Genomic DNA, 12,034 nt, shown 5'->3' with positions numbered 1-12,034 from the left:
GAAACACAGAACAATGTATGATGGGAGGACTTACTGAGGTTATCAGGTACAAGCTTCAGTTCAAGGACCAACTTCAGGTCAGGTTGCTCAAGGCCTAATCCAGTTGAGATATGAAAAAAAAAAATCAAAGCACCTTGCAAAAATCATGCCCTGGAGTCTGGGGGCAGCTGGAAAGAATGAGAAATGAAATATTGGTTCTCTGTTGAGTTTTACACAGAAGCTAGGATTGGGTAGATTGCACCCCTACTTCCCTATTCCCCAGCTCTTTTAGTACTTGAAATCACAAAAAGTAAAAAATTGTTTCTGTCCACTATATTCTTTCCTGGTTTATCCGATGCTGTTTCACTATAAAACTATTATTTCAGGGCATCTGTTCATTTCAAATGCAAGTTTTACATTGCCGTTGTATTTTAAGGGCTAGATTAAATCTAGTTTAATATCCACCTGGCTTTTTTTTTCTTTTTTTTTTTTTTTTTTTTGTGTGTAAAGTGTAATCGTTTAAAATAAGCTACAACTCGCGTCTTCCCGAATCCATCGGGAGGAGCGGAGTCTTGGAGGAGGGACCGGAGCAACGTCAGCAGCCAGCAGAGGGCGCCCACGCTTTTAGCTTCGTCTCGTCCCACAGAAACCGGTGCGCAGTGCTTCAAGGCAACATCAGGAGCGGAGCTACAGCGCAGGTAAAGGCAAGAGGGTTTAACAGATGGTAGCCAAGCTGGTTTTAGTCCAAGCAGAAGTACATATATCTTGGGTGTGAGCGCTTTTGGGTGTGAGGCTTTCGGCAAAACAAAAAAATAAAACCCACACCTTCCAGTAGTAAGCAGTAAAAAAATTATTTGGTGTGAATACACAATTGCATGGGAATCCATTCAACTTCTGTACAGATCAACTTGTAGATACAGAAGGAATCTTTTAATTAACCCTTGGCCTCATATGCCTTTTTTTTTTTCTGTCGCTACTTTTCCAAAAGTCAGAATAATGTCTTGATCTACTGCTTCATTTTCTTCAGTTCAACCATGGCTTTAGACTCCAGCCTTGCAAAAAAAAAGTACATGCCCTTACTTTGTCCACATGAAAAGTCCTAAAGAAACTGTGCAATGTACAAGAAAGACATATATACCTGTGACTTTTCCAAAAAGTAGTGTGTCCTTTTAATGTCTTACTGAAATCTAATTGTGTTGTTTGGGTTTTATTTCAAGTAGCTCTGTTACATCTCATGTTAATTACTCTTTGTGTAAAAGCATTAATAAAAGGTACCATATTTTTCATGTGTTATGGGTCTGTTTTCACAGAAATTTCTCTGAACAGTGGCAATTCAGCTGAGCACAATTCTAAACTTGTTAGATTTTACTCTGGCAAGGTAGTGAGATAGAAATTCTCTGCTGTGAGGGTGGTGAGACATTGGCACAGGTTGCCCAGAGAAGCTGTGGCTGCCCCATCCGTGGTAGTGTTCAAGGCCAAGCTGGACGGGGCTTTGAGCAACCTGGTCTGGCAGAAAGTATCCCTGCTCATGGCAGGGGAGTTGGAATTGGATGATCTTTAAGGTCCCTTCCAACCCAACCCATTCTATTATTCTATGAAATAGGAAGAATAGCCCTGCATGCTAAATGCACTGAAACTATCACAAAAGCCTCTATTATTCAGACAGACCACATTAAATAATAAGCTGTATTTAAGAAATATCTATATACTTGATGTTACGTTTTCTTTGTATCTATCAACCCACAGTAATAATAAGAGATTAGTCCCACAAGACTTAGTCTCACCAGACTACTCCAAAGTTCTACACCTCAAAATAATGTAATGATAAAAATTACATTAATGTTGAATTTAATGCTCTCAGATACGCATTCTCAAGAAATATCAAATGAGTTCTTACTGCATGGAAAAAAGGTTGGTTTAAAAAACGCAGTGGGAAAAACTTTGCTGTTGTACTGCTGAACAACTGTAAAACCAGAGAAAATCCTAAGTATTAAAACTCCAGTGTAAAACATATAAGAAAAAATCTTTGATCACCACAGTAAATCTGAATTTAGGATTTCAAAATAGCTTATTTAGTCTAACTTTTCAAACTGTTTTAAAGTTTTTCTCAATTTGTAATTAAGTTGTGTGAAGTTAGGACAGCAAAAAACTACTAGTCTCAAAATTAGTAGTTACATTTTGAAAATGTAAATAAATAGAAATACTGCATTCTAAAGGCTCCTGGGGACAAACAAGCTTAATAAAGAGTATCTGATTTGACTCAAATTCACCTGTGAATATGCTTCTGCCCTAAAAAAGTTGAATACAATGACAATGTATACACATATACGTATACATGTCAATTTAGTGTACAACACTGACACTATGGAAGGGGCAGATTTTTTTTTCTGTTGCATATGGCTCAAGCTGCAAGGAGAGGATTGAAGGATTGAAGTCTGAAGCAAAGTAAGAGGACAACTGAATTCTGCATGGCCACCCACGAGCAACACAGCATCCCTTGTGAAGTTGTCTTCTCTCCCAAATAATTTCAATTGTATTGTTTCCATGTTCAAAGAAAGATTGCCTAAAATCATCAGCAAACAGACCTGACACTCGTGACTTCTTCCCATAATAACATTTTCTAAAATTCTGCATAATTATTATTATTCTTAATATTAAGTGCATTAAGTATGTAATTGTTCTACAGATGAAAATATCTTCCCTGAAAAGGAAAACCTATAATGGAAATTAAAGTGAAAAAATACAAAGATTGCTTTTGACTTGGTGCTTTTGAAATCCATTCCAAGTGGTCAAACTTAAAAGTAATTATTTTTCAATACAATACAATGATTTCTCCTTTTGTCATTTTCTTTTTCTTTGTATATTTTAAATTCCATTTGTTTTTACCATAGTTCACAGAAATGTTTCAGAGACAAATTAACCTTGAACAAATGCTGCTTTCTATACCGCTGCTGCTTCTGACAGATTCCAACTGGCATTAAACCAAAATTATTAGTACTGATTTACATTCAAACTTCTGTTTCACCTTCCTCAAGGGCTCATATATTGAGCCAAATGCGGACCAAAAAATGTATGTAAAGAGAATATACTAAATCTGGGCTTTTCATATTAGTCCTTGTTTGCCAAAGTTTCCTCTTTCCTGCATATAACATCTCAGGGCTCTGCTCTACTATAGCAGCATCCCTAACCACAATCAATGTAAGGATACTTTTGCATAACAACCTCGATTTAACTGTTCACAAATGCATAAAATAATTAATACAGATGCTTTGAACTACCTTCTGGAGGAGAATCTATCACTCTTAATCAGCTTGGAGATTAAGTTCGGGTGGTACAAACACTCTCTCCTCATCTCCTACTGTCTTCAGTAATTACTAAAGAAAAGTAGCCAAATCCTTAGAGGCCTGAGTTATTAACAGAAATACTGGCTGTATAATCCTGTGGTCCAGGATTATAAACTGGGAGCAGTATTTGTAGAAGAAAGGGCACAGAAACTTCAGAGCTGTGTATTTCAACTGGCTGAGTTCACTAGAGGTATCAAGAGTTCTTACCTCTTTCTCTTGTAAGTTTTTTTGTGGGCCACCTTCCCTCCTCTTATCTGTGAAGACCTCCCTGTCATTCCCCTGCTCTAAACCTCCTGTTAGTCCCAAGTGTCCCCATTCTCTTTTTTCCAAATACAAGGGCTCTTTCAAATCATCCTCTCTCATCTTTCTATAAACATCTGTGCTGCAATCATTCTTCCTCCCTTTGCTCCCCTGTCTAAAGCTCCTCCTATGTTCAACTCCTTGGCAGCTGTAGGCAACCACAAAACATCCCACTTCTTCTTGCTGGTTGCTCTGTCCAAATTCTTGATCTGTTCCCTTCCTCCACCTATAGCAGAGACCCTGCATAATTGCTACCCATGCAGAAAAAACAGCATTTCTTGTACATCTGTGACACAGGGGTCCTAGGGGTCCTGTGTCACTGGCAGGCTCTGGTGGAGACTTTGTGCATGTATTGAAGGTTGCAGACCTGTATTTTGCTTCTTCCCTCCTTTATGACATTTTACATTACTGCAGACGGGACTGCATCAGCTTAAAAGAGTCAGAAGAGGTGGGTAATGTATCCTGCCAGTTTATCGCTGTTGTGCAAAGTGAGGATGAAGCACGTAAGCCACAGAAACACAGACACTTCTCTAGTTAAGTATGTACTGAAAGGCTTTGTTGATTAATATTGCACTGGGAAATATGCAAACAGTTTTCAAAAACTTCTTGAAAAATTAAGTCTTATAAGGCATTACCTGTTTGTTTTTCCTAAATCAAGAATAGTAAAAGCACTGATGTTAGGATTATAGACATGTTTGAAATCTTTTGGTCTTGCTAATGAAAATTAACTTCCCTCCTCTCTGCAATCTGTGTTTACACCTCAGAAGACAAGCACACAGAGACAGAAATCAAAATACAGACCTCCCCCACTTCTGGAGGGAGGAATTTGCAGGAAAACAAGGTATTACACCACATCTAAAGCCTTCTGACAATTTGTCACAATTACATACATCTTTCTTAGATACATTTCTTCCTTTTGCATGGCAGCTGATCCAAAAATAACTAAAACTATTACCACCACCACAAAAAAGAGAAAGAAGGAAAAAAACCCATTATTGTGACCTCCTTCAAACAACTAAAACCAATGTAATCTCTCATTATAAAGTATCATGCAAATACACTTCAAAAACCACAGGAACCCCAGGGTGTTTGCCACACAGACACAGTGAGAAGAGGAAGGATGAAAGAACTGGACAGAATTTCTATATGAGCTGCTAAATTAAGAAATGACTCCACGCATGCACATGGTATGTATCAACTCTTGTCTTTTACCCAGAGAAGAATGCAGATCACCACAGCACGCAGAGGACCCAGAAATACATCATGCATCTCCACATGCATATTCACGTTTTGCAAGTGTTAAGGTAAAAAAAAAACAAACTGCAGCCCTCTATGAACTAGAGTTAACTTCCTCACTTTTGTGCAGTGAGAAAGTAGAGTCCCAAGACTATGCAATTCAGAAATGGTCAAAGGGATTCATTCATCACAACATAGCCTCCCAGAAGTCACATCCTTCTTCCATCCTCTTTTCTGAGAGACATTTGAGCCCACTTGCCATTTGGGTTCAAACCTACTACGTGTTTTTCTGTTGTGTGTAAAACCAGGACATATCAGTTTAGAGACCTGTTGCAACGGTTTACCGACTCTCAAAAGGCACAGTTAAGACCACAGGAAGTCTACAGTCAACCTGACCTGCCTTGCTGCCACAATCCCACCTGGCATAGTTCTTAAGAAATTGTCACAGCTCATGATATGATTCTTGAGACAAGCTTTGAATGGGCAGTTAGATATAGCTTGAGAAGAATAAAAAAAAAAAGACAGATGAGCCAAAAAGAGAGCTCTTGTCTGTTTTCAAGTATTAGTTGTCTTGATAAAAGCTATTACTCCTCATCCTTCATGTACTGTTAGACATAGCTTACATGTCCTCTTTCTTCTCTTGGCTTTCCATGAGATATACAAGGATAAGATAACACATCACTAAATTTTAAGAGTTAAAAAGCATCATTTAAAATATTGCTTAAATCACACAGTCCCTGTGTTCGTAAAATACCCACTTAATGTTTTGCAGCCTGGCTGTAATTCCCTGAATGATGTCACATCCACCTAAACACAAAATAATAGAAGGGTCTCTTCATGCAGCTTATTTCCACATCTTCACTCTAACACATGGATTTTATTTCCTAAACAGAGAATTACTGTAATGATCAACTTCCATTCCCTCCAAACAAACATTCAGTAAATCTGCATCCTATGTATTTACATTTTTTCCTGATTTCTTTTCCCAAATGCCTTACTATTACAATGTGCCTGAGTAATCCTGACTTTTCTACTGTTGTTGCAAGCTTTACAATCAGATATTTTCAGCCTGAAAATAATGTTCATGTCAGCATTTGATTCAAAATTATACAGATGAGTCAACTGTCACTGTATGCATTGTAACAGTAATAATAATACTATCTTTATGCTTTTTTCGTTCTTCCCATCAGCAGACTTCAAACTACTGGAGAGTGAACCCAAGTAAATCTTAAACATCAAATGTTTTATCTTGGTCCTACTACTGCACCAATTCCGGAACTGCTGAGGGAAGGGTGCAGGGAGGTGGCAGTGTGCCAAACAAAAGAATCTACATAAAAAGATGATTTTTTTAAGATGAATGACATCGCATGCCTTAAATAGCATGAAAACCTCAACAAAACCAAGTTGATGTCAGTGTTGTGACTGACAAGCTGTAGCTGTGTGGTAAATTAAGCCAGGGTAATTAAAACTCCTGTATTTGTGTCTGGTTCTAGGCATGACTCTGCCCTAACCGTCCTACATTTCAGGTACCAGCATTTACCACTACATAAAACTGAAATGGTGCTATCTGCCTTGGTTTGAAGAACACTGCGTGGCTTAACATGTGTTAGCTAAAGATTCTCAATAAAACATGACAGATACATTATGCAAATGAGTGTGAATCTATACTGGTAAATATGAAAACAAACAAACATAGTATATAAATAACCTTCTGTTTTATGTATAAAAGCCCTATAAAGATAAATCTTAAAAGACATAAACCGTTTTCCAGGACTAGCCAAAACAAAGGGACAAATCAGGTGTCCTTCAAAGAGGAAAGGATCCTTCTGCACAGGTCACTGGGCACTGGCAGTACTGCTCTACAGCAGCACAGCCTAAGGGCTAGTGGAGCTTAACACTTGCCTAATGAACCCTTTCAACATAATGACTTCAACACATCCAATGAAGAATTTTTTTCTCCCAATGGGAAGAAAAAGAAATCCCACCCTGCACGAGAGCCTTATTCTCCCCACAGCCGAACCGCATGGTTCTACAGCTTTCTAGGAATATGCTCTTCATTCATAGACAGCAAAGGGAAAAACAAGCTATATTCAACTGTGAACTACCTTGTCTTTTGTTGCTGTACTTTTTACTTTGGCACTGTATCGCACTTGCCTGAATATTTAAGTACTAGTTGCTACCTTTGGTAGTGCAGGACCTCTTCATATTTCTGCTTTAAACTCTATTTTGGCTGGGACAACCAATCGTTTCAGGATTAAACATAAGTTTCCATTGTTAAATGCTTTAGCCACTCTCTTTTTAAAATCAGTTCATCCAGTTTAAGCTTACAAAACAGAAATAAAGTACGTATTTTGGATATCAAATTTTCTTTTTACAGTCCTGTTATTTTAAAATCATGTAAGGTCTAAAATCTGTCATGCTGTAAGTAACAATATAAAAGATGCATGTTAAATATATATCAGTGTATATATTCCTGACACATGAATTGGTATGCTTTTTGTGTGCTAACAATATATAATACAACACATCATTTTGTTTATTCGTAGGTAACATTCCATAAAGATATCTTTTATACTGATAAATTGGAGGGTTGTCACATTATACATCAGATTCAGAAGACAGTTATTTTCACTTGAGTATCAGGAAGACAGGAAGATTTTCAAGAGAGCACTCTGCTGAGATCCTGAAAGGATTTGTTTACTACCTTGGTGAAAGCTAAAGATCGCTGGTGGCTGCACCATAGGTGTCGGTCCAAGTGATCAGGACATAATGCTGAGATGTCAGAACCTACAGGAAATTTTACCATCCCAGTGGCTTTTTGGAACAGTAACAGCACCTCCAAGAGACATTACCAAACTGACAGATGTTTTTCCTTTTCTCTTTATGGAGATCCAGAGACCTATGAGAAACATGAAAAGGAAATAACTGTATGGCCTAATTTAAATGTACAAAGGTAGGAATTATCCATATCCATTCCTACCAAATCCTTCTAATCTTCAAGCTACTATTCTTTCAAAAAATCTTTAGGTAAAACTAGAAAGAAGTACATTAAATATTTCAAAGAAAGTCCCCAGCTGAACAAATGTATTCGTGCAAAGTACGCAACATTCAAAGGAATATTTTTACAGCTAAAACCTCACTACTAATTAATCTATGTCTAACTTCAGATATCTTGTGCAAGCTGATAAATCTTCAATATAAAATGAACACACAGTATACACTTTCCTTCCTAGAACAAACAAAACATGCATGCAATAGACTCAGGTTATATAAATACAATTTTACTACAGTTACGAAAAATATTTACTTATTTGTTAACTACAGCTATTCTGATGTCTTTTGGCAGTACATGTTAAGGACTCTAACAACAAGCAGTACAAATGCCTAATAGAAACTATTTCACCCCAGAAGAAAGTAAAAGTACTTACAATTTATTGAACCATTAGTATGTATCTATTCAACACAGGCCAGAACTTCTTGAAACCCATGAAATTTAGTGATAAAAGTATTGCTACTTCACAGTGATGTAAGATGTGTAAGAAACAATCAAAAGGTTTTAGTGGAACAGGTCTCCTGGACAGACACCATGGTACATAAAAACTGCTTCCTGCATAATTTTTCTCCTTAGGCGTTTATTTTGGACACTCTATGCTTTCACCCACTGTTTTTATTATCTTAGGATAAGGTGATGCTTGGGGAAAAGCTTCCCAGAAGCCCCATAGGCCTAGATTTACAAAACATTCAGACAGCAGATTTCTTTATTATTTTAAATAAAGCACTTGAGCTCCTGTACAAGGTCCTTCTGCAGCTCAGATTGGATCAAATGATGGTCCAGGGGTGGGAACAGGGGCTATGAAGTGGGTGGAATATAAAAGCATGCATTCTGCTGGCCTTTTCATTAAGCTCTCTCTCATTGCAGGCTTAATTGTAGATTCAAAGATGGCGTAGAAGAAACCTTTAACTAACGCTCTCCAACGCACACTGCGTAGCCTGACCAACAATTCTGTCACCGGTCTAAACAAGAATTGGGCTGGGACTGGGTTATTAAACAGGCTCAAGTCTGGAGCTTGTGGTCAACTTTGTTTGCACTGAGAACTGATTTGGAGGGGAAAAAATGTTTGAAAAACTGCCACCCTCACCTTTCCCTCACCAATGGCTTTGGCATACTCGGTCACAGAAGAGCAGCATGAAGGCCACTTTACGCACACCCTGAGGAGTGGAAACCTCTGGCAAGACGCCGGGTGAGGGACAGATCAAGACCTCTCAAAGGCAGCCTCGCAGCAAAGTCAGTTTCCCTTGGCAGCCGGTCTCCTTTGGAAAACTGCAGCCTCTTGGCAAGCCTGCGAGGTAACCGAGCGGTGCGAGGGAAGCGAGTGATGAATCCCCATCTCCTCATAGAACCGTCGAGCTAGGACCGCTCACCAATGAACGGGTTTCCTGCCCTGGGTTAGACCTCCTTTCCAGCCCAGAGCAGCACCCGAGCCTTTGCGCTACCGCCTCAGAGACCGCTCGCTAACCCCATTGCCTCAGCCCCATTGTCGCTTTGATTTCAAATGCGATAGGGTGAGGGGGCACGCACTGCTCAACCGGCCGTCCCGCCGCCTTCCAGAAACGTCCACCGCGCTCACCCCTGCCCTGAGGGGCAATCCCCCTCCTGAGGCGAGTCCCGAGGCGCGGCGGCCGCGGGCCGGTGAGAGAGAGCGAACGAGTGAGGGCGGGCTGAAGGCTCTCCCCCTCACACACACCCCCCTCCCGCCTCCCGCCCGCCGGGCCCGTGGCCGCCCCCACCCGCTAGCTCGTACGGCGGCGCGGGCAGGGCTCTCCGCTCTACGGCGGGCAAGGCTGGGGCGGCGTCAGCGGGCGCGCGGTGCCGGCTCGAGGGCTTTAAAGCAGCGTGTAAGCTGAGATGCTACTACAGACAGCGGCGCGGGAGCGGCCGCAGCAGCAGCTCCCCGAGCCTACGCGGCCGCCCGCGTTTCGCCCCCGCCACATCGCGGGGCATGAGAGCGACCGACCCGCAGCTCTAGGTACCCCCCGGGCCCCATGGCGACGTCCCGCGCTGCCCTCCTCCTCCTCCTGCTGCTCCTCTTCTGCCTGCCGGGGCTGCGGCGGGGAGCGCGGGACAGCGGGCAGCGCCCGCGGGGCTGCCCGGCGCCGTGCCGCTGCGAGCAGGAGGGCATGCTCGTCCGCGCCGACTGCTCCGACCTGGGGCTCACGGCCGTGCCCGCCAACCTCAGCGTCTTCACCTCCTACCTGTAAGTGTGGGCAGCCAGCGCCGGCGGGCCGGGGAAGGGGCACCGGCAGCGGCGGGGCGACCCCGCGGGAGGGCCCGGACCGGTCCCCGGCGGTGACAGAAGGCGCGCGGGGTCGATGGACTGCCGAGCCGCTGCCCGAAAACATCCGACTTCAAATAAGTTTCAGTCGGTTTTTAATCAGCGGGCGGGTTTGTAGGTATCTCGCTATCTCGGTGCCGGGTCCGGTGCCTGGAGGATCGCTGTACGATATGCCGTTTGGAGGGTAATTAAAAGCGATTGCAACAGCAGAAACTCGATTCGATCTGCAGGGACGTTATCTTCACCTTTGCTTCCCGGGACAGGGCTTTGAACTGCGGTTGCTGCTGATTTAATCTTTAACAGATCTCCCCTCGGGTTGAGGAAAGGCAATAAATAAAGCGGGCTCCCGGGAGGCGGGCAGCGCTCGGAGGCCAGTGCGGGCAGGTGCCTGTGTCCGTAGCCGGGCCGCAGCCACCGACCTCGCCGGAGCTCTCCCTCAGTTTCCAATTACCCGCCGCACTGTGCGGGGGGACATCCCCGCTGGTCCGGCTGCGGTGGTTGGGGAGAAACTCCTCTGCATCTCGGGCGTGCCGAATTATAGCATGTAGGGACAGGGACAGTGAGAATGGAGGAGCTTTGGATTAATAAAAACACTGCCCCACAGTCCGGGGAAACTTTTCGTTTGTTTTCTTCTTTTTGGCAGAAGGGTCCTCGTTTAGCCTCTCTTGGTTTTGTGTGTCAAAAGTGCTGGTGCGCTAAAAGTGTTACTCTGGTGCTCTCCTTACTAGTTTCATGCACTTCATTGTGGTTGCATGTCCTATAGCTTGTTGAGTTAATGCTAATCCTCTGTGCCCAGCACACACGTCTGTTTCTGAATGTGTTTGTCCACCCGTGTATTTTGACGTGCTGTTGCCATGCTTGCTACTATGGTTACTGTAAAGATGCTTTCACAGTACTGTGTGTCAGGCGTACTAAACTGGTAATTCTGAACTCACTTCTCTGTTAATGCCATACTCCAAAGGACCTAAAACATATGCTGCATCTGAGAAAGTAGATGAAACTAAACTAGAAACACCCCTTCTAAGACAAGTACAAACATGACAAGAAGGTAGAAATTAAGTGCAACCAAAAAAAATATGGGTTAGAAAGCTTAGTTTAGTGAAAATAGCACTGGTTTAGAAAGAGGATGTGCAGCTAAAATACTTTTCTAAATATTATGCATGTAAATACTCTCCTGAAATTTACCTAGGTAGAACAGTTTTGGCTTATTTAACTATAAACATTTCAAAATCAAAACTATTAGTAATGTTAAAAGGCAGGAGTCAGCATTACTGAATGACTAGTTACAGTAGATCAAAATGTAGTGAAGATAAAATTTCTAAGACACATATGAAGTCCGCCAGAGGTTTCAAAAGCAGCAGGTCAGGATTTGGGGTATACACAAGACACAATGTGTTCTGGTGCTTTAGAAAGTCATATGCAGAAAGATAATGAAGGTATAAAGGCGCACTTAAGTTGTACATATCCTGTGTCAAGAATTAGATGCCCTAAATTCTTGGTTGCTTAGAAAAATGCTAAAACTCGAAAGAAAAACATTAGAGAACCCACTGTTTGACTGTTTTATGAAGAAAAAGAGAACATAAATATGCACGATAATGTCAAAATACGACTGCTGTGGTCTTCTGCTGTTGAAAAGATACATACCTCCAGGAAGCTACTTCTCAGTAGGATTGTGATCTGGTCCTCACTTTTGTTTTTTACATCCTCTTGTCCTTCAGGAGAGGGATGTCTTTCTGTTGTCAAGAATTCATGCTGTTCAGTAGCATATGCCCAGAAGTAAAAAAACACCACTGGGACAGGCAGACTTTTAAATGACCAAAGCTGCATACAGGCAGTATTAAC

At 41.9% G+C, this 12,034-nt stretch overlaps 1 protein-coding gene across 2 annotated transcripts in view; it reads left to right on the top strand.

Moving 5' to 3' along the window:
- Window positions 1-9,803: 9,803 nt before the first annotated feature.
- The window catches only part of LGR5 (leucine rich repeat containing G protein-coupled receptor 5), an 89,950-nt gene continuing 87,719 nt past the window's right edge, over window positions 9,804-12,034 (top strand). Inside the window, exon 1 of one of the 2 annotated variants that reach the window (XM_057429446.1) lies at window positions 9,804-10,114. In XM_057429446.1, the coding sequence (XP_057285429.1) occupies window positions 9,903-10,114 (212 nt within the window). In that variant the 5' untranslated portion in view covers window positions 9,804-9,902. The remainder of the gene's footprint in view (window positions 10,115-12,034) is intronic. The other variant, XM_057429445.1, reaches the window with a different exon arrangement.

This window comes from Pezoporus wallicus, unplaced genomic scaffold (genome assembly GCF_028554395.1).
Source record: "Pezoporus wallicus isolate ANWC-B61680 ecotype Strahan unplaced genomic scaffold, APGP_CSIRO_Pwel_v1 contig_5069, whole genome shotgun sequence".
Lineage (NCBI taxonomy): Eukaryota > Metazoa > Chordata > Aves > Psittaciformes > Psittacidae > Pezoporus > Pezoporus wallicus.
Note: the sequence above shows the minus strand (reverse complement) of the source record. Positions and strands in the feature narration are given on the sequence as shown.